Here is a 21,622-nt window from a genome sequence, read left to right as displayed (position 1 = left end):
TGTCGAGGAAAGGAGAGCATCAAATTATGCCATTTGAAAGGACCGAAGATCCACTGAAGGAGAATTATTGAGATAGTGAAGAGTGACAATCAGAAAGTTATGTAATTATTTGTTTAGTTTGTCCATTATGACAAATTGAAAATTATTCTGCAAAGTTTACAAAAAACATAAAATTTCGCTAAAATTGTATGCTTTACAAATATCGGAAAGGGGTCGTGGTAACTTTTCCTTTTCCGCGTGAGCAATCCTGAAACCCCATCAATATTTCAAAATAAATATTGTTGTAGTTTGATGAATTTCAACTCAATAAATGATTACAGTAATGTGCTGTGAAATGAGGGTTTCCGATAGCCCGAAATATACTTACACTGATGTACGAGTCGTCATCGGCTCCTCCCCGGCCGGCCTTGTACTCCTGGTACTGCGATATCACACACAGGAGGCAATAAATCTGCAAGTAATGGGAAAGTGAGTTAGGAGCGAGCGAGGAAATTGTTTGCTTTCAGAAAGTGTCGGAGGAAATCATTGGCCATCACCATTGGTCGGCCTACGCACGCAGGCCACTTAAATGTAGGAAGTGGCGTTTTGTGAAACTTACAAAAAATAAAATTCTAAGAAAATTGTATTTTTTGCAATTGTTTTACATTCTGCGAATGATGTTACTTTTCATCTTAATTTGATTTCAAAAGTTTCCAAACAACAATCTTCCGGCCTTGCGTGGCCCCAGTTCGGTCCTTAAGTTGACGGAATGGGACCGCCAGTCAAGCCAAGGCAGTAAAGTAAAGAATAAACGAATCCGGAACGAGCGAACCCTTGGGTAAAGGTTGACCACAGAACAAACTTGGCTCGGGGGGGTCGGCCCAAAATGGAGAAAACCGGTAGAATGAATCACAATGCGTACACCACATCAGACACACATTCGAAAGGGTGAGCTTTAAAGCTGATGAAATTCAAAAAGCAATCCGATTGATGGTTTTTGGTCTTTTTGTGTGGTAGAATGAACCATTAAGCAATGTGGATACGATTGATTGAAACACTCTTTTAATTAAATGGTTCGGCAGTTGATTGATGACAATTTATTATGGTAGGATTTTGTCCTCAATCACCCACAATTGACCCAACAATTTGTGCTATGTTGTCCATGGAACAGAAGAGTCCCTGCCGATGGATAGGTCATCCTGCAACATAGCTCTACTGATTAAGCTGACAGTCAATTATTTCAATCAATCTGGCAATCAAATTCATACCCAAAGGTATTCCATTGCAACAAGGCTAGTTGGAAACCAGCAATGAATGTGAGGATGAATTTTACTGCCGGAGGACATTGGAGAGTATTTCCATTAGCAATGATATTTCACTAGAAGTGATGCCATGAAGCTGGCCTGATATATTTTACGTGAACTGTCTCACAGCCGGTTTCTTGTGCTTTTCTCACGGAAATTCAAAAAGGTATCATTCGAAAATCGGTAACTTTTGAAAGATTTTTTTGATCGAGTTTTCGTAAAGTTGATAGTAAAAAAGAGGTTCAAGGAAGATTTTATTTTTTTAAAATACCCTTTTTGTTTACGCATCAGTTAAATTTCCGAAATCTGTATTTATTTATTTATGTTTATATGTTTTTGGGGACAAGAAATCGCAATAGAGCCATAGTAAAGTATGGAGAAAAATGTTGCCGGCAGACTATTTTTTTAAATGGGGTTTTCTGGCAAAAAAACAAAAAAATATAAAAAATATATATTAATAAAATTAGTTTCCTTTAAAAAATAGTTACCTTATAAAGTCTTTAAATTGCAATATGACCTGATTATTTTTTCTGTTTCCTAATTACGTCGAAGTGTTCCACAACAATTTTTGATAAGAAAGAAATTCTCTTCTCAAAACATATCTATATTTTAAACTTTTCAGAAAATTAAATCTGGAGATATATAACTATTTTAAGTTAACATTTTCAAAAAAAAACTGGTGCCACGATATCTCAACACTGATTTGACTAAATCGGCTCAAAATGTTAGTGAAGATTCGTTAAACCGGTCTCATGTGCATTGCTAAGGTCGATTTACAATAATTAACAATAGTTTAATTTAAAAAAAAGGTAAAAAAGGGTAAAAATATTTCAATGTTTTGCCTTCCTCACTGAGGTAAGGCTATAATCCTGCTCTAAAAATGAACTTTTTATTAAAAGCTCGAAGACCCACCTTCATATATACATATCGACTCAGAATCGAAAACTGAACAAATGTCTGTGTGTGTGTATGTGTGTGTGTGTGTATGTATGTATGTGTTCAAAAATCTTGCCAAGTTTTCTCAGCACTGGCTGAACCAATTTTGATCGAACCAGTTGCATTCGACTTGGTTTAGGGTCCCATACATCGCTATTGAATTGTTTGAAGTTTCGATAAGTAGTTCAAAAGTTATGTATAAAAATGTGTTTTCACATATATCCGGATCTCAATTATATGCATGTAAACGATGTCCGGAACCATCATCCGACCCATCGTTGGTTAGGTAATCAAGAGACCTTTCCAACGAGTCCTCAACATCGAAGATCTGGCAACCCTGTCTCGAGTTATGACCACTTAAGTGATATTTATGTCCTTTTTTGAAGCCGGATCTCACTTAAATGTATGTAAACGATGTCCGGAACCATCATCCGACCCATCGTTGGTTAGGTAATCTAGAGACCTTTCCAACGAGTTCACATAATTGAAAATCTGGCAACCCTGTCTCAAGTTATGACCACTTAAGTGATATTTATGTACTTTTTTGAAGCCGGATCTCACTTAAATGTATGTAAACGATGTCCGGAACCATCATCCGACCCATCATTGGTTAGGTAATCAAGAGACTTTTCCAACGAGTTCACATAATTGAAAATCTGGCAACCCTGTCTCAAGTTATGACCACTTAAGTGATATTTATGTACTTTTTTGAAGCCGGATCTCACTTAAATGCATGTAAACGATGTCCGGAACCATCATCCGACCCATCGTTGGTTAGGTAATCAAGAGACCTTTCCAACGAGTCCACATAATTGAAAATCTGGCAACCCTGTCTCAAGTTATGACCACTTAAGTGATATTTATGTACTTTTTTGAAGCCGGATCTCACTTAAATGTATGTAAACGATGTCCGGAACCATAATCCGACCTATCGTTGGTTAGGTAATCAAGAGACCTTTCCAACGAGTTCACATAATTGAAAATCTGGCAACCCTGTCTCGAGTTATGACCACTTAAGTGATATTTATGTACTTTTTTGAAGCCGGATCTCACTTAAATGCATGTAAACTATGTCCGGATCCATCATCCGACCCATCGTTGGTTAGATAATCAAGAGACCTTTCCAACGAGTCCACAACATTGAAGATCTGGCAACCCTGTCTCGAGTTAAGACCACTTAAGTGATATTTATGTACTTTTTTTAAGCCAGATCTCACTTAAATGTATGTAAACGATGTCCGGAACCATAATCCGACCTATCGTTGGTTAGGTAATCAAGAGACCTTTCCAACCAGTCCACAACATTGAAGATCTGGCAACCCTGTCTCGAGTTATGACCACTTAAGTGATATTTATGTACGTTTTTGAAGCCAGATCTCACTTAAATGTATGTAAACGATGTCCGGAACCATCATCCGACCCATCGTTGGTTAGGTAATCAAGAGACCTTTCCAACGAGTCCACATAATTGAAAATCTGGCAACCCTGTCTCAAGTTATGACAACTTAAGTTATATCTGTGTACTTATTTTTCTGGACCTTAAAAAACAGCTGAAATATGTGTCCAAACCACTCATATTACCCATTGTTGGTAAAAAGTGAGGAAGGCATCAACCACATAGGTGGATTAAGTTAGTTTTTCATTAAAAAATGGCCAGTTTTCGATTTATTTATTCATTTATTTATTTTTTTATTAGGCTCTTTTATGTGCTGTAACCATGTAAGGACCGAGGTTCAGATGATAATCACATATTTAATTATAGCAAAACTAACGCCTTATACTCCGTACTTCGAGAATATGTAACTGTCGAGGGTCAAAGGAAATTTATCAGCATTTATTGGTCCAATCTTCAATATTAAAAAAAATCCAGACCTGTTGATTCTGAGAAAAAAATAGATGGTACAGTCATCCCACATATTCGGAACACTTTTGTGATAATTTGTCAACAGCATGCAAAATGCAGCTTTTTTGTCGAACCTACTATTTTTAGGACCTTCATTTGAACATTCTTTTGCTATTTCAATAGTAAAAATAGTACCTTTTGAACAAAAAACCTCATTTCTAGACTATTTTATCCAGAGCAGCAAAACACTGCCTCCCAATTGCCTGTTTCATTATTGTGGGATGTTATTTGTGCCTCCCACGATTGTAGAACACCTGAACTGATATTTTCCCAAAAAACCTTATCAGACCATATATAATCATGTATCAGTAAGCTTTCATTGGTTTCAGGGTATGAAGTCATTATTTTGTTAAAAATATGTACTCCTGGAGAGAACTAAAGTTTGTTTACATCCGTAAGAAAAAGTGTTCCGAATTTGTGGATTTCAAGGGTCAAAGTTTTTCCAGAAAGACATGGACGACGAAACAAAGAGAAACGCAAAAAGTACTTTTTCAAAACTTTTTTTCGTAAAATCGCGATAACTCTTGATGTTTATAAGCAAACTCCTAATGTCTATACATCATTTTTTTTTGTAATTGTCTGCTCTACAACTTTGTAGAACATTGTTACACTCTAAAAAATAACCCTGCAAAGTTAGAAAAAACACGAAATTTTAAAATGAAAAATTTTGTTCTAAATGAAAAAATGACCCTTCTAGGTCAATGTAGATTCGAAAAGTACATTATATTTCCTACAAAATGACATGTTCCAAAATTTTTTACAGTCGAGTAACGGAAAATGGGAGAATTTTTAAAACTTTTTTAGTGTTTTTTTCGATGAAAAATACTCTTTTTCGGAATTCTGAGTACGCCATCAAATTGGGCGTCTAATTTTACATTAAAGTCCCTTTGGCACCAAATTTCTATCTCATCACTGTTTCAGGCTGCAAATTATTGAAAAACACCTCTTTTTTGCATGTTCAAAAATGGAAAGGGTCGTACCGCCCCTCCGTCACGAGATATCAAAAAACGGACCTTGGATTTGTGATCAGGGACAAAAGTTACCCCTTAGGACAAAGTTTCACGCAAATCGAAAAGGGGTCGGGCAACTTTTCCCGATTTCGTGTGAGTTGGTAGAGAATTACCCTATGATTATTTGAACATTGGCCGATATGTAAACCGTTCCGAATATGTGGGATGGCTGTATTTCGGTCATTTAAAACAGTTCCCAAAAATAAAAAAGTCGTCAAAATTATACTTTTGTACAATTTAATGATGTGCGATAAAGTGAAATAAAAACTAGTATTTTTTTAAAGATTCTAGCCATTTTTTCTTGAAATCTCCTTTTCTATATCAACAACCTCCACCAAGACACTAAATCGATCAGAAAATTGCTTCTTAAGATACCATTTTTTTTGTACATTTACACAGCATGTTTGTATGACAACTCCTTAATTTTGCATGAAAACTTGTAAAGACGAATGTTCGATGAAAACTTGCTTCTTTGGACACACCAAATGCAGACTAGATTTCGTCATGTATATGTGAAGATTGCCCAGCCCAGGTTTCTTAGAAATTGATTAAAGGAAATTAATACCAATTCTACCACAACAGTTGTGTCTGTTAACTGAAGTTTATGCTTATTGGGAAAAAGCCCAAAAACCAAGATCTATAACATTGAAAAAAGACATCGATTCTACAAACAAAATGTCAAAAATTAGGATTGATGCGTTCAGGATTAGTTTGTATTGTGCTCAAATATCCGTAATTTCAAACAAGACTTTATACTTACATTAAGACACATAATGAAAAAGTCCACCGTGAACAGCATCGCAGTGACGGGCTCGAACTGCAACTGTGAGGAGAGAGAGAGTCGAAAACCCCCAGGCGTTAGAATCAACCAAAGTTATATTTCATAGAAGTGAATAAATTGGCTCCGATTAGTTCGACGCCGGGTGAATGATTAAGTTGCCTCGCCAAATGGGGCGGCCCAAATTTATCATTTATTCACGGGCGAGATTTGGCTCAGCACGGTGCAAAAAATTCGATTCGGAAATTCAGCTCCTTCAGAGAACAAACGTGTAGAACTTACCGCTTGACTAGCGCTCAGATAGACAAAGTGAGCACACTCCACCAGCAGGTCGGCAATCATCACGAAGATCCACGGCAGGAGGAACGCCCGCATGTTCTATAAAAAAAAGTATGAGGAGTTGTAACAGGAGTTGTAACAAGGAGTTGTGCAACAAAGTTAAAGATAAAAGTAAAAGGCTGGGGTCACTGCTCGATGTGCCAGATGAGAAACTAAGTTGTATTAAATGTTGATGCCTAAAACCTGAACTTTACGTCTATTTTAATCAACTAAATAACCACAAGGCTTAGACAAATCTATGAGGTCAACTATTTCCAAACCATAATACTTTCTTCTGATTAACGACCCACGCAGAAAGAGACAAGGCAGGGGGAGTGGTTCAAACATCGAGCATACGCGTATGTAATTAATTTATAAACATGAAATCCATCCTCGTACCATCCTCAGCCCAACTATCACCAGCAGCGATGACAGCACGCCCAGGCTTGCGAACGCCAGCAGCAACATGTTGAATATCACAGTGACTGTAACGAGAAGAGCACAGGGAGGCCACGTGCGGCACGTGGTTGCTTGAGCAAAGATTTAATAATGAGATGATGGTCGGAATGGAGTTCTGTTTGTGTGCTGGTGTGGTGGAAATGGAGTGTTGTCGACACGCGTAGTCACGAATCGAATATCATTACATATATGGTAAACATATAACAAATATAACTGTGTGTATGCGCATAGCCATGGAAGGCTACCATTGGAGTGTTGAAATAACTTGCAATGTGATGGCATGCCAACGTTTTTAACCTATCATATGGTATGTTCGTTGGTGCCACTTTTGGTTCAAACGAACATTCTTTTTCAGTGTGCATGGAACTCGCATGGAACTGAAAAAAATATCGAGTGCTGTACTAGAGTTTTAGCTCCAAGATGGCGGCAAAACTCATGGGGAACTAGCGCGAGTTTCTTCAAAAAACACTTTGACAGCTCTGAGTGTGGCACTCAGTGCGGAACTAGCCCTCAAACGAACGTACCAATAGATAGCACAGTCTGGTTTGTTTTTGAAGATAAAGTTTCCACTGAGACATTGTTTGAGAAAAATAAAATCGATATTCATTGCATGTTTGCATCAATGTTTCAATATTTGGCAGTCTCTTTGACTGCTTCCTCCCAAATAAACATGTTAATGTTTAATATAAAATTTAAAAACATAATTTAATGCAAAAAGCCTCAGACAAATTTCACTTCGGATAATCAAATCTGGCAATAATCGAATCACGAAAATAGTAGTTTATGCAACAAGTTGCAAAAAGAAGATTTTTTCAGCACGTGTCGTACATTTATCCAACGAGGTTCACCGAGTTGGATAAATACGACAAGTGCTGAAAAAATCAAGATTTGCAACGAGTTCCATACAACATGTTTTGCATTTCTGAAAAACACCCATTGAGTGAAATTATAAGTCGAATGTTCATGTATTTTGTCAATAAATCGTTTAAATCAAAAAAATGTTGAAAAGTATTACTTTTCAAAACTAGTGCTGAAAAGTTCAACTTTTCAGCATCCATTTCAGTGCTAAAAAGTAGAACTTTTCAGCATTTATTTTGAAATGTGTTTCTATTCGATTCTGTTATTTTTAGTAGATAAAAGTAGGCTGTTTCGTCACGCGAGAATGACAGGAAAAGTAGGAAGTTTCAAGACGGAATTGCAAAAAAACCTTTTTTTAAATTTTGATTGTTGTCGTAAAGTAACACAGTCCAGACTCGATTATCCGAAGCCTCAATTATCCGAAGTTTCGATTATCCGAAGGTATGTATGGGACTTCGAAAAATCGATTTCGTTTTTTTTTTCTTTTTCTTGTAAAATGCAATTGGAAGTAACCCGCTAGATGTTACCGTTTGGAAGATACAGGCCCTCAAAGTTGGGGATAAACGCGTTAATCAACGCGTTAATTAACGTGCTCCGTTGACGTTAAAGTTAAGATCAACGTAGGCTCCGTTCGCGTTCACGCTAATTTTAACGATTAACGGACGCGTTAACGTTAATTAACGTTTAACAACACTGCAAATAACAATACACCTCTCGTAATAACAAAAACAATTTAAATAACATCGAAAATCTTTCAACGTAGATTTGTTCTTAGATAGTTTACTAACATTTTCCCAAAGTATGGTGGATTTTGATGAACACTACCTTAAATGCCAATAGTTTGAAAATTGACCCAATCTCATCCCTTAGAGGGGTGACATTGAGTCAAATGAAACCAACATGATGCTCAAATACAACTATATTGTAAAAACAAGTCATCCAACAGTGTTTCTTGTTCGAGGGAATCGTATTGACATGCTACAATGTTTGAAGTGAAGATTTTCAAACATTTGGGTAGTTTTTGAGCAATCCCAACAAAAATTTCAGAAAAATGATTTTTCAAGAGGTCATTTTTGGCCTAAAACGTACCTCAACTTTAGACAGCTGTCAAAATAACAGGATTTGCTCTAGGAACGAGATTTTTTCAGCGAAGTTATCTTAAGATGTCCCCTACACAACCCTTTTAACAGAATTCAGTTTAATTGAGAAGAATCTGAGAAATGGTGAAATCCGTAAAAAATCACTTTGACACAATCTCACCCCCCAGACCCAATGTCACCCCCACTGACGGCATTGATAATAATTTAATTCTTAACAATCCACCCCGCCTTTAGGCAGGCTTTGCTCTTTAAATTCTTCAAAAATCATTTTTAAAATCTATTTTTGATCTCCTATCAACTATCAAATTTTCAGAACTATTTTGGTTTGAGACATGACTTATTAGAAAAATGTTTTTTTGCAGGGGTCGACTTAGGCAGTGTTTTTTTACAAACATTTCCTGTATTTTTAGTGCTAATAAGTACACAGAAAAAAAAAATCATGGTGATATTACATCTGGGAAGGGGTACATGTCAGAAAAAGGTGTAATTTTACCTCTGGAAATGTGTAATTTTACCACTTTTCTGGTGTAATGTCACTTTTTCAGTCTAAATTGAGGTAAAATTTCATCATAAAAGAGGTAATATTCAAACTTCAAAAATTACAGCTTCCAAATTTACATTTTTTTTTTCTGTGTATGCAGCAATTTGCCTTTAAGATTTTTTTTAAATTTAGTGACACAGGTATCATTTTATAGCAGAATACGTGAAAACAAGCAAAAATTGAAAGTATTTTAATTATTTAAAGTATTTGAAGTATTGAAGTATTTTAAGCTTTTTAAGTATTTTAAGTATTTTAAATATTTTAGAGTATCGTTTGAGCAGCAGTGCCGGGGAGATGGATTTTGGCGACGTTCTTTTTAATGCTGTATTTCGTATTCGTGTTCAAGTCATGCATGGATTTTTGTGTTGTACTTTTTGTAATGTTTTTGTATTAAAATCTAGGATGGTTCTTTTTGGTGACGGAATTGTTTTTGGTGGTGGTGGTGATGGTGTTAAATAATACAAGCATTCAATTTACTAACATTGAGTCCAACACCTCCCTACAAACATCTATCTAGCATTCTAGATAGATGTTTACTAACATACCTTCCAATCCCCGAGGTTAGCAAGGTACCGACCAGGAGCCCCTTATCTTACTGGGTAGTATTACACGCTCATCTAACGATTAAAACATGGTTTCTCCCGTGTTGGAATAATTTAACCGGATGAGAGTCTAGTGCTATCATACGTTTAATTAAAGTTAAACAGCAAAATAAGCGTTGTACGGCCATCCGGAAATGTGCGACCTTCATTGCTAATGCTAATGCTAATGCCTAAGTATTTTAAATACTTTAAGTATTTTAACTAAGGGTCCTGATTGTTCAAAATCAACCACTCCATTCGCGAGCACAAATAGCAGGCGACGCGATACTGCATTGATAAATTCCTACCGTTTGTCACTTTCACACCATTCGCTCCCGAACACTCTCTCTTCTACTCTCCTTCTCTCTCTGATCGGCTCAGTCTCCGAACGGCTCAGGCAGGCCGAACGTCACCGATCACTCTGAACTGAAAACATTTTTTTTGTGGTGCGCTGCGTTGCACTCATTGATTTGGGTTGCCTAAAATCAATGTTATCAATTAAATTGTGCATTTATTTTGATTTCATAACATTACAGACACCATTCAAAGACACTTCCACCAAGAAAAATCAAATTGATGGCAAACTAAGAGCGTGAAGACAAAAAGACTGCCGCGCTGGCATTTTGTGAGAATGGCTCTTCGCTGAGCATGCTAGTGTGTGAGTGTCGTCGAGCGGCGAAGTAGGCAAATATTTTCACGATGTTTTTGTTCGCTGAGTGAACAGTTCGGGCCACTCGCTGGATGGATGCGAGTCTCATTCGCTCATGAATGCTAGCGGGTTGGAATAGGTGACGAATGGATAGGCGATGAGTGAGTGGTTTCTGTTCATTGAACCGAAAATCAGGACCCTTGATTTTATGTATTTTAAGTATTTTAAGTATTCAAAGTATTTTGAGTATTTTATTTTTTTTAGTATTTTAAGTATATTAAGTATTTTATGTATTTTAAGTATTTTAAGCATTTTGAGTATTTTAAGTTTTTTAAGTATTTTATGCATTTTAAGTATATTAAGTGTTCGAAATGTATTTTTTTTTTAATTTCTAGCATTCAATATTTTAATGTTCTCGATGTCACTATTAAAACAACTTATTTTTAAAGCCGAATCTGCTTCCTTATTTTCCATCAACCTTTTTACCACTTAATTTCTGTTGGATTTTCTTGAAAAGCTGTAACTGTATATAAAAGTGATTTGCAAGAAAAGTTATTGTTCAGTTCCTCCGAATTTCATTGTTTGGCCAAGTTTGGAGTTCAATTAAATAAAATATGCTAAAATTCTAAACATGATTTTACACTTCAACTCCTCGCAGATTTCTCGAATTTTACTTTCAGCTTGTCAACCGCATTTAACCGTGGACCTCTTTTAAGATTATCAGATCCCAAATCATGATTACTGTTAGGAGAAACTTGTTCTTGTTTGTTACACAGTACAAACATTTGAAAAACTATATTTTTCTTAATCGTTATTTAATTATGATAATGTTATTTCAATCAAAGTTGCACTAACTTACAAACAACGATTAAAGATATATTTTACTTAAGTCAACAAGTTCAACTCGATCGGTAACTACTGTGTACAAGCTAAATATTTAGTATTTCTCTCTGCTTCCAAGTCACCCTCATTAAATTGTACCCAGATTATCTGAGAACGACAAACAAAGCAACAACCGATTGTGCAAATCTAAATGAGGGAGTCAAGAACCTCAAATTTCACGAGACGAGTCCGCCGATACATCATCTTTCTAGCATTACCCTCGAAAGGTCGCGGTTTATGTTGAAGATACAGACGCACCAAAACCAGAACATTTCTCGAGGTTGGCAGAAAAAGGCACGTGACTGGAACCTTCGATGGAACCCTCTTCTCTAATTAAGTTTCTGGGGAACAATTGAATGGACGTGTATAGTGTAGTGTAGCAGGTGGAGTTTTCATCGAACAACTGGCGCCAGACTGTTAAAAGCAAACACAAGTTGACGACTTTGCTTTACTCTTCTAGGAAGGTCTCTTGTTTAAAACTAACGACGGATCAATGAAAGGTCCACTTTGGAGATAACGTGGGCTTTGTTGACCAAATTGAATTCGAGAGTGACATTCAGTTTAATTTCATTCAGATAGCAGGTGAAATCATCTTGCCTTTTTTACGTTTTTGATTGCAAATTTGGCAGACAGACTTGAAATTAATTATATTGTCTAAAGATTAACGTACTTACCGAAATTATTTTCAACTTTTGACAAACTCAATTAATTACTCGTTATAAGTAGTCCTGCGAGAAACCTTAATTTCACGGAAAAGTTTAATGCAGATGCATAATCCATCTTGTAGATCTGTCATATTATGTTGTTGGTTTTATCTGAAAGCTTCTCCTTCTTCTTATTTCCACCTTTATCATTTGCCAGAAAAAAACTTGTGGGAGGGCTGCACAAAGTTTGGCTGCCACTCGAGCCCTCGAGTTATGGTGGTCCATATGATTTCTGAAGTCTATTGTTTTGAATTGCATCCCAATTCCTTCAAACGTTAATTTTTTTGTACCTATGCTAAATTTTCAAAAAATATATTATGTGACTCGAAAACATTCCAAGTCATTCAAATACTAACCCCTCAAAATTCGGAACACAAAAAGCAAATTTGTTAGCTTCAGCAAACCGAATTGCTCACAGGGAAAAGGGGGAAATTAAATTTCCGTTGTGATTTCGCTGCCACAGCTTTTTTTCTTGTGCTTGCTTTTCCCCGCTGCTTTTCTGGCACAGGATAATTACGCTGCACGACTTGGCGAGCTTTTCTTATCGAACAAATTCCGAATCAAGTTTCAGTCTGATTTTGCTCCCTCAAGCGGACGGAAGAAAGTTTTTTTAAGAGTGCTCATTCCTATTGAGCTGAAAGTTTCCGAATAGCTCAACCGGAAGCACACATATTTTGTCGATCAATCGTAAAAGTGAAGAGACAGTAGAGAGTTTTCTTTTGCTTGCGCTGGAAATTTTGCTAATTGTTTTATTCAGCTTGCATTTTCCAATGTTTGTCTAGCAAATTTTCAGCATGCAAAAATTGCGTAAGGGTATTCAAACATATCATCTCGAAATCAAGTTTTTGTGGTCAAGCTAAAATTTTGTGGGGCTGTTTGTCAAAACAAACATTAGCGCCTCCTAAAGTACTTTTTTTATTCAAGATTTGTTCTCAGCGTAAATCCTGAAAAAAGTTGACCAAGGATTTTCAATTAATGAATGGGTAATTAATAAATTGATAAATTGATAAATTGAAAAAAGTTTTCAAAAAGCTGTCTTCAAAATCATGCTTACTCCTTAGACTTTGTAACAGAACCAAGGTCAATTAGAAAACCTGTTTTCCATCAATAAATATTTTGCTTTTCCAGATAATATTGATAACAAAGGTCAAAGTTGTTAACCGTGTTCGATCGTTTGTTGCAACTTTTTCTTTGCGGCTAGAAAAACAATGGAATATATTGCGATCCGCATGTGTGTGTGAGTGTGTGCTCGTCTGCATGAGTGGGAAAAATGTTTGTGGTTTTCGAGATGTTTCAAAGTGGTGGTATTGGTAGACATACCTGTTGATATGCTTTCCTTTTCCAGGAAACTTTCCCCGCTGGGCCTGTCGACTTCACCTTTGAGGAATTTGCGTTCGTCGTGGGCAAACACCGAAAGAGTTATGCACGAGATGCCGAAGTAAAACTGTAACGGAAGGAAAGAAAAAAAGGGGAATAAGAAAAATATGTTTGCGAAAAGTTGGTCTTTGGCGATGTTGTTTGGGTTGGAATTTGGTGGAGTGCCTGGGCTGAGCCATGTTATGTAGGCGTTCTGGCACAGCTGGTTTTGGAGAGGTCAAATGTTTAATTATGTTTGGGGTTGAATCGTTTTATTTTTTGGGAAGCTGGTGAAGCGTTTTGGTTGTAGCATTTGGACTCTTTAAGTAGGTTTTGATGCTCATCATCAACATGGGGAAAACTCCTTGTTCATTATTTTTCATACATGTTTTCTCTTTAACAATTAATGAGTAATGAGAATCGTGAATAAATTACGACTCAAACGATGAATCATTAATTCGATGATTTACATATCCATATTGCACGTGTTTTCTAGGAATGAGAATCCTATCAGGCCTCTTTAAATATTTTTGTTTATGTTTTTCCAATGTTGAGGCGAATTTAAAGTGCAAAATATTATTTTATTCCTGCAGGTATTCTTGATTAAAAGTTTTTTGCAGAAAGGAGGGTTGCAGGTTTTTTGCAATGATTCAAACAAACTTTCAAATCACCATAACTAAGGCTACCAACTCTTGCTGAGCAAAATTCTTAATTCTGTAAAGTTTCATTGAATTTTCATCTACTGAAATTTTAGTAAACGATTCAGTTATTTTGATTTTACTGAATTCTCAGTTAACTGATATTTGTCACTTTGACAGATGATAAACTGTAATTTCAGTAAAATGGTTGTCAAAAAAAACTGAAATTTCAGCAAAAGAAACGACAAATTATTTTGCTGAAAATTCAGTCATTTTCTTGAGGTAGCTTGACAGACATTTGCTTAAGATTCAGTAATAGTTGCTGGTATTTCAGTTATCAAAATTTGATTTTGCTTGTCATTGAAAATGTTTCCAGTACTGTTATTTATACATTTATTGCATCAATCTTTCAAACCTACCTTGGTTTCTAAACTGCCCATAATTGAAAATCCGGCTATTATGCCAAATCAAGTATTCCGAGAAAAACGCGTTTCAGTGTTTGTCACAAAATCTCCGTCAAGGCAAGTTCCCATAAGAGTGGCATATTAGCCGTTTGGTTTTTCGCATCGGCAGCCAAATCTATACACTATTTCAGTGAAATTCAAGGGTCAGAAGATGCGTTGGAACATCCTCTATCACCTGGTGCTAATATCTCGTTTTTGCCAAAAGTGGATATTAGCCGTTTTTTCGATGGTGGACAGTAAAGATCGCAATACTAAATTAAAAAAAAAAACACAACATGTTTGAAAGAGGATTTTCTCTCGGCAGCATCCAAACAATAAGTCAGAAATCGACGTCGTCGTGCTATCTTGTCGCACCCGCCATTTTGACGTTCCGAGAAAAACGCGTTTTAATGTTTGACCTTGAATATTCAAAAACGAGAGCACGCAATGTAAACAATAACAAACACGTTTTGTTTGGCTCACCATTTTGTGCATTGTCCCAAAGTTTGGTTGAAGTTGGTTGCTGGAGTCCCAAGTTATAATTACAAATGTTTACGGTAGTCTAGCTTGTACGTGCGACAAACGCATCCTGACTTTCCTGGCTTGAAATCCCTTTGGCCTTTTGTCGCACTTACATCAATTTTCATGGAGTGACAAGATAGCACGACAAGATTGAAACTACTTTCATATGTAAAGTGACAAAAATGCACGAAGTTTTTTCGGTTTTTGGTGAATATCTCAGGATTGAAATCGAATTTTGGGGATCTGTGAAGGTCAAAAGGTGAGGCATTGTGAGCTGCACAAAATGGCGTTCTTAGCTCAATTTGGCCCAAAATGCACGTACGACAAGTTAGCACGATGGCGACGAAATGACATTTCAGTTTGACAGATATGCAGTTACTGATTTTTAAGCAATGTTTTTGTTCATTACCGAATTTCAGCAAAAGTGGTGATTACTGAATCGCATTCAGTTAATTATTTCACTGAAATTGCAATCCAAAATTTGCTGTGACTTTGCCAATATGACACCACGGTACAGTACCCGAGCATGGGTAAATAACAAGGGAAATGCGTAATAATACCTTTATCTGGTATCAATACAGAATTTTGGTATTCCTGGACCCTTTAAAATTTGTCTTAAAGATTATGCAAGAGCAAAATGTGCTATCATACCAATTTAAGGTATTGTTTTGATATTGCAAAATTGCAGGGTTTGTCAATGGTTGAACACCACATTTTGGTATTCTTTTGTTATTTCAGTGTTTCATCAAATTCCTCTGAAACTATGGGAAAATTTTGACCAATTTTGACAAAATAATTAATTTTGCGCTAGAATGATGTCTCAAAGCGAATACTTTCATTGAAAACCGGAAATTTCAAACTTGATTTTTAACATTTTTGATATACCCCCTAAAGAAATAACTTGAAATTGTGGAAAATTTTCTAAGTCAGGATGCCACATTTTGGTATTATTTTGGTATTGAAAGGTTTCATCAAATTCCTCTGAAACTAAAGGATTTTTTTAAATAAATTTTGATGATATAATTAATTTTGCGCTAAAATGACTTGAAACCCAAAAATGTTAAAGGTGATTTTCAATTTTTTTAGATATACCCACTAAGATTTTTTTTAAAAACGTTGAAATTTCTCTAAGTTGGGATAACAAAATACTTTGAAAAACGAGTTAATCGACAGATTATTGAATTTTGGTGAATTTCAATCTAGTTTCATTTTAATAACACTTATTTTCAATCTTGGTATTTTTTAGAATCTTCAAGAACTTCAAGCACAGGCCGTTCATCAATGACAAATGCATTCGAAGTGATGAAGAATATCACTTAGAACAACATGGAATCATCAGGTGAGTAGATTTGGCTGTTGCATATGGATCATTTCCGTTTTTTCACTAAATGCAACTGTTGCACTAAAAATGGTATGAAAATACCAAATTTTGGTATTTCTTGTGCAAATACAAGCGACCAAAATGTGCTCTTGGTTGCCCAGTAATAGATGGTAAAATACCATGAAATCATAACAAAATCATGTATGTGGAACAGGGATGGTATTTACTCGTTTCCTCGCCGATGGCGAGGGCTTTTAGATATCGTCCCTCGCTCAAATCATCAAATTTTTGGCGTTCTCCCAAAACTGCATCAAGAGAGCGAAGCGAAAACGACGCCGATGAAATAGCGAGCAACAAACAAACCGATGCGTAAGACGGAAAAAAATCTCTCACACAGCCAGTCCCCTCGCTCAAAAAGCAAGAGAAAAAGCAATCGTGAAATTCTCTCGCCCGTAAGCCCTGTAGAAATGAGTTCATTTGTGTGCGTGAGCTCCACTGTATGTATACAGCAATTTCGTGTGCGTGCCTCTCCGGTTGGAACGATAGTTCCATCGGAGCCAGCGAGAGGGTATTTCTCGTCGATGTGATGGGCTTTCGATATTCGCGATAGCAAGCCAACCATCACTCGGCTGCGAAAGAGAAGAGAAATTTTAAGAGACGAGGAACGCACCGAAATATGCATCAATGATAGTGCGATGGTGATGGTTTACCTACCCTGATGTGGAAGACCAAAGGAATACCAAAATCTGATTTTCCAAGGGTGCGGGAATACCTAAAAATAAAACTATGGCAATACCATGTTTTGGTATTCAAGCAATGTTCAAAAATCCAGAAGACCTCAACTTGGTATTGTAATGTTTTTATTTTGAGGTATTATTTTACCATTGGAATAACATGGTTTGGTATTGTTGTGCCCTTCCACATACAAGACTTTCATGGTATTTTACCATCTATTACTGGGCAACCAAGGGCACATTTTGGTCCCTGTTATTTGCCCAAGTAATACCAAAATTTGGTATTATTTACCCCTGCTCGGGTAGTTTTTCGGTAACTGGGTTGAGGACGTAACCCAGTCACCGGATGCTGCTCGTTAACTGGGCTGAACAAAAAATAACGAGGGGACCACCGATGCATAATATTTTCCAGATGATATATAAAAATAAAAGTTACTCAAATTTATTTGCAATGCTTACTTTTCATAATTCTTAAATTGTAACTATAAATCAAACAAAAGTTTGAAAAAAGTTTTTTTATTTATTGAATATGATTTTTGCCTCTATTAACCCCTTGGTCATTTTGGTTTTTTTTTTGGTTTTTTGACGTTTGTCTGCTTTTTTACTTTTATCGAGCGCCCAGGTAAACAACGCCCAGTTACCAAACATTTACTGTATAACAAAAACTGTCAAGGAATTATTTAGATAAATTAAATTAAATAAATTTGAGAATTACAAATATAAAACTGTGTCATTTGTACAGCTAACAAATTTCACAAAATGCTATCAGAGTGCTTATGACTTGCACGTTTAAAAGCATTCATAAAATAAACCGTGATTTGAAACAAATCATTATGGTCTTCATTTTTTATACGTTTAAGAGTTTACGAAATGTCTAGTTTGCTTTTACGAATTATATCGTTCTCAGTGTTTTCACGAACACTATTCCAGAGTTTTTTTTTTATTGAAAAGGTCCTACAACATGAGAAACACGACAGTTCATAGGACCTTTAAAAAAACTCTGGATTTGTTAGTTCAAATGTTCAAAGGTTTTCACAAGTTTTAGAAAGCCTTTGGATCTTTTAATGGATAGATATATTTAGTAAGGAATGTCTAATAGAACAATTCTAGAGTGTTTTTTAAAAGGTACTATTAACATATGAAAGAAAAATAAAATGAAATAAATAATCAAGTTTGAATTGAGAAAACCCCTCCCATCATAAATCAAACTCACAGTTAAATTAAAATGTCCGATTGACAAAAGCTTTGACCAAATCAAAAAAGCAATTCAATGTTCAAAAATTGTTAAAATTCCGTACAAATCCATATTATGCGTGAAATTCCCTATAAAAAATCCGGCCTGTTAAAAATCCGCGAAGAGGGTCCTATGGTATGGAAAAAATCCGTACAGTAGCCTTAACCATATTTGATGGTAACCAACAGCTAGGTTCTTTAACACTCAATTAAGTAAGGACCGCGTGATACTGTAATCAATTCGAAAAAAAAAATCATTCTGAAGGTTAATGTGTTTTCAAATTCAATTATCTCTTTATTTATTTGCACTGTATTCTTCTTTTCAGTAGCGATTAATGGTGGCATCAATCCATTTAATATGATCTGAGACTTTTGCGTACCCATCTGGATTTTTGGTACCGCAGCCGTAGCCGAAATTGGCCACACCAACTAGCCTGTTACCCAATACTGCTGGTCCACCAGAGTCACCCTGAAAAAGTGATCATTTAGTTATCAGGGTTAAAGTTGGGAATTCCGTTTACATACTCCACAAACGCCATTGTTGATCGGTGATTCAAGACACAAAATTCTAACTGTTTTAGTTTTGAAGAAGCATGTAAAAGATGAAAGAGGCTTGGCACGATTGTATTTAAGGGTTTTGGAAGTTGATCCCGTTTCTGATACCTTTCCCCACCCCGAAATGGTCACCACATCAGTGGCCTTCAGATCTTTACGAGATCTTACTAGAGGGATAGTGTTGATGAACTTATCCAGCTGGTACGACTCCGTCAATTTCAGTAGTGCTAGATCAAAGCCATACTTGTACTTGTCTCTACTTTTATATTTTTCGTTCACAATCACTTGCTGAACTTTTCGTGTGAACCCTCCTTGATCTTTAAACACGGTTCCAGCACGAATAGTCATCTTATCAGGTGAAATACTGAAAAAAAAAATGATTTCATCAAGTTAAGTCGCTTTCCTCAGATAATCAAGTTATCAACACTCACACTCGATGGTTGCTATCGTACACACAATGTGCCGCAGTTAGGACCCAGTTGCTGCGAATCAGCGATCCACCACAAAAGCCATTTCCGTAATGTACAGCAACTTGGAACGGAAATTGACCAAGTGTGGCATAACTTCCACCAACGATGCGGGGTGCGAAAGCAGGTGGATTCCGTATAACTTTCAGTTTGGCTTTTTCGATTGGCAGAAATGTCTCACCATTAACGGACAAAAGTGATACAACTAGTGGAAGCCATCTCAAACCGAAGATCCTTTGACACATCTTGATTGATGTTGATAGTACAAGTTAAAATTCACTGACGATTTAGGTTGAAATTTATTCTCAAAACTCATAGTGTGCCAATGATGAGTGCTGGTGTTCCTCGCAAGACAACTGGTGGCAGTTTAAATGAATGTGAATGACGCCGTTTCTCTCACCTTGTGCTCGAGATAATATCTGTTTGAATAATGTTTTCAGCATCAATGTCACCTCTTATCGTTGCATGACTCATTTGCGTTCTTTTAACTCTGTGGTACTGTTTAAAACTAACGTTTAAAAAAAATTGCATCACAATTTTATCTAAACATTTGAACTTTTAGGTATTGAACTTTGTTTAATCGACAGATTTTAACCTGAATTGAGTTTATGTTTAACCTCCTCAGTCATAAAGTATTAAATAAAGCATTACCTGTACTATTGACCGAGTCACGTAGCCTAGTGGTAACGCTTCCGCCTCGTAAGCGGTAGATCGTTTCTCTTCTGGATTCGATTGCTTAGTAAAGGGAAGGTAGTGTATCGTCACAAGCTGGACCTTATCAACGACACCTTAGGAAGGCGACCTATAGAACGTTAACATTAACATTAACATGTTGACATTAGTTGAGTTAACAACTGCCACTGAATCCGCTTTGTAAATGTCGGCCCGATAGGGTAGAGTAGTTATCAATAAGACACGGGGAACAATGATAAAATGGCTCTCACAAATCGTATTTTCAACCAATCAGGCTCATATTTGGGGGAAAGGTTTGTCTACTAGATACACGTTTGCCATAATAGTGGCTTTGGTTATAGACGCTTCATAAATGTGTAGATACTGGTTCTAGCCAGGACCTTCGTTCCGAGGAGTCGTTTGGGTGTGAGATTATACTTTTCGGATTTATAACACTTCACTTTACTCACTCGACCTTTTATTGATGCACAAATACAATTACAATTTCAATTACTGTTCAAGGATCACAATTCAAGGATCTACTACTACGATTTCAAGGATCAGAAAATAGCCTAAACTGAATAACCGAATAACTCAATAACTGAATAATTGAATAACACCCTAATGGAGTCCATTCGATCACTATTTATACTAAGGTCGAGATTAGCATTCCATCCCCACTCCTTTGTACTAAAATATCGGTTCTCTCGATAATTGGAGGGGAAGTGACCTTGGTTCCGGTCAATAACCGCGAGCGCGTGGACATTCCAAAGGTATCGGAAATTTCCACTACTAAGTGATCTTTGGACTTTCCCACGTTCAAGTTAGTGGAAATTTCCATTGTTGTTTTTCACCTTTGGACCCGGGGCGCTGTACTTAGATGTCGCTTGGGACCCTATGTGTGGATTTGGTGTATTGGGAGCCTATGAGTACTAGCAACTTTTTAGTTTCCCAGAAGATGAGTAACTTGGAGGTCTCGTTACCTATTCCCCGGGAATCATCCCCAGGTGAGAGGTCTTTTCCCCGCTTGAACCTCTTGGCCTTGACCTGGCCCAAACACCGAACGGTGACGTCATAGTCCGAAGCGCACTTGCTACCGGACTTGCTTATCCCTGACCTCCCTTCATAAATTGATGCCCCTTGTGTGCTATCGTCAGGCGTGATTACGTCCCAGCCCAAATGCATATGAAACCAGGGCCGAGGACTGAATAAGAGGTGTGCTTTATTAGAGTTGCGCACTTTTCCTGGGAATTATAGAATCGGTAAGGGTGAGGGCGAGGAGAGGTGTCGCCGACGAGTGCGGGTCCGAGTCAACAGAGGACAGGAATGCCAAGGTTACTAACTGGGGAAATTAATCAATAAGTGAGAGCCTCCTTGACTCTCTCTCTCTCTCTCTCTCTCTCTCTCTCTCTCTCTCTCTCTCTCTCTCTCTCTTTTGTCTGTTCTAAAGAGAGAGTAGTGGAGAGACGGACCTCTGGCTTTAGTGATGCCTCGCCAGCCTTGTTGCTAGGCGGGGATATATGTACGTTTGGATTATAAAATAATGTCTGGGCGTGGATGAGGGTGTGAGTTTAAGAAGGAAATTAGGTTCGCTACAAATGTTTGGTTTGGGGTATTAAAGTAAATTATGGACAAAAATTATTTTTTCGCGTGTAGGCTGCCATTAACACAAAATCTAA

The 21,622-nt window shown here is 36.8% G+C and overlaps 2 protein-coding genes across 3 annotated transcripts in view; both read right to left on the bottom strand.

Moving 5' to 3' along the window:
* Positions 1 to 21,622, bottom strand: part of LOC6040996 — an 89,401-nt gene that overhangs the window by 13,083 nt on the left and 54,696 nt on the right. Inside the window, exons 3-7 of the mRNA XM_038263510.1 lie at positions 13,323 to 13,446; positions 6,628 to 6,713; positions 6,193 to 6,288; positions 5,893 to 5,955; positions 368 to 451 (exon numbers count right to left, since the gene is read on the bottom strand). Coding sequence (XP_038119438.1) covers positions 368 to 451; positions 5,893 to 5,955; positions 6,193 to 6,288; positions 6,628 to 6,713; positions 13,323 to 13,446 — 453 coding nt within the window. The remainder of the gene's footprint in view (positions 1 to 367; positions 452 to 5,892; positions 5,956 to 6,192; positions 6,289 to 6,627; positions 6,714 to 13,322; positions 13,447 to 21,622) is intronic.
* On the bottom strand, positions 18,527 to 19,739 carry LOC6040997 (serine protease SP24D). 2 transcript variants are annotated; one of them, XM_038263512.1, is made up of 3 exons: positions 19,236 to 19,739; positions 18,913 to 19,168; positions 18,527 to 18,718 (listed from the first exon to the last, which is right to left on the bottom strand). In XM_038263512.1, exons 1-3 carry the CDS (start codon positions 19,514 to 19,516, stop codon positions 18,572 to 18,574), a joined length of 684 nt encoding a protein of 227 aa, XP_038119440.1. In that variant the 5' UTR covers positions 19,517 to 19,739; the 3' UTR covers positions 18,527 to 18,571. The 2 variants fall into 2 exon arrangements, with proteins under 2 accessions (XP_038119440.1, XP_038119439.1); XM_038263511.1 differs by having other exon boundaries at positions 18,775 to 19,168; positions 19,236 to 19,738.

Source organism: Culex quinquefasciatus, chromosome 3 (assembly GCF_015732765.1).
Source record: "Culex quinquefasciatus strain JHB chromosome 3, VPISU_Cqui_1.0_pri_paternal, whole genome shotgun sequence".
Taxonomy (NCBI): Eukaryota; Metazoa; Arthropoda; class Insecta; order Diptera; family Culicidae; genus Culex; species Culex quinquefasciatus.
This window is presented reverse-complemented; position numbering and strand designations above follow the sequence as displayed.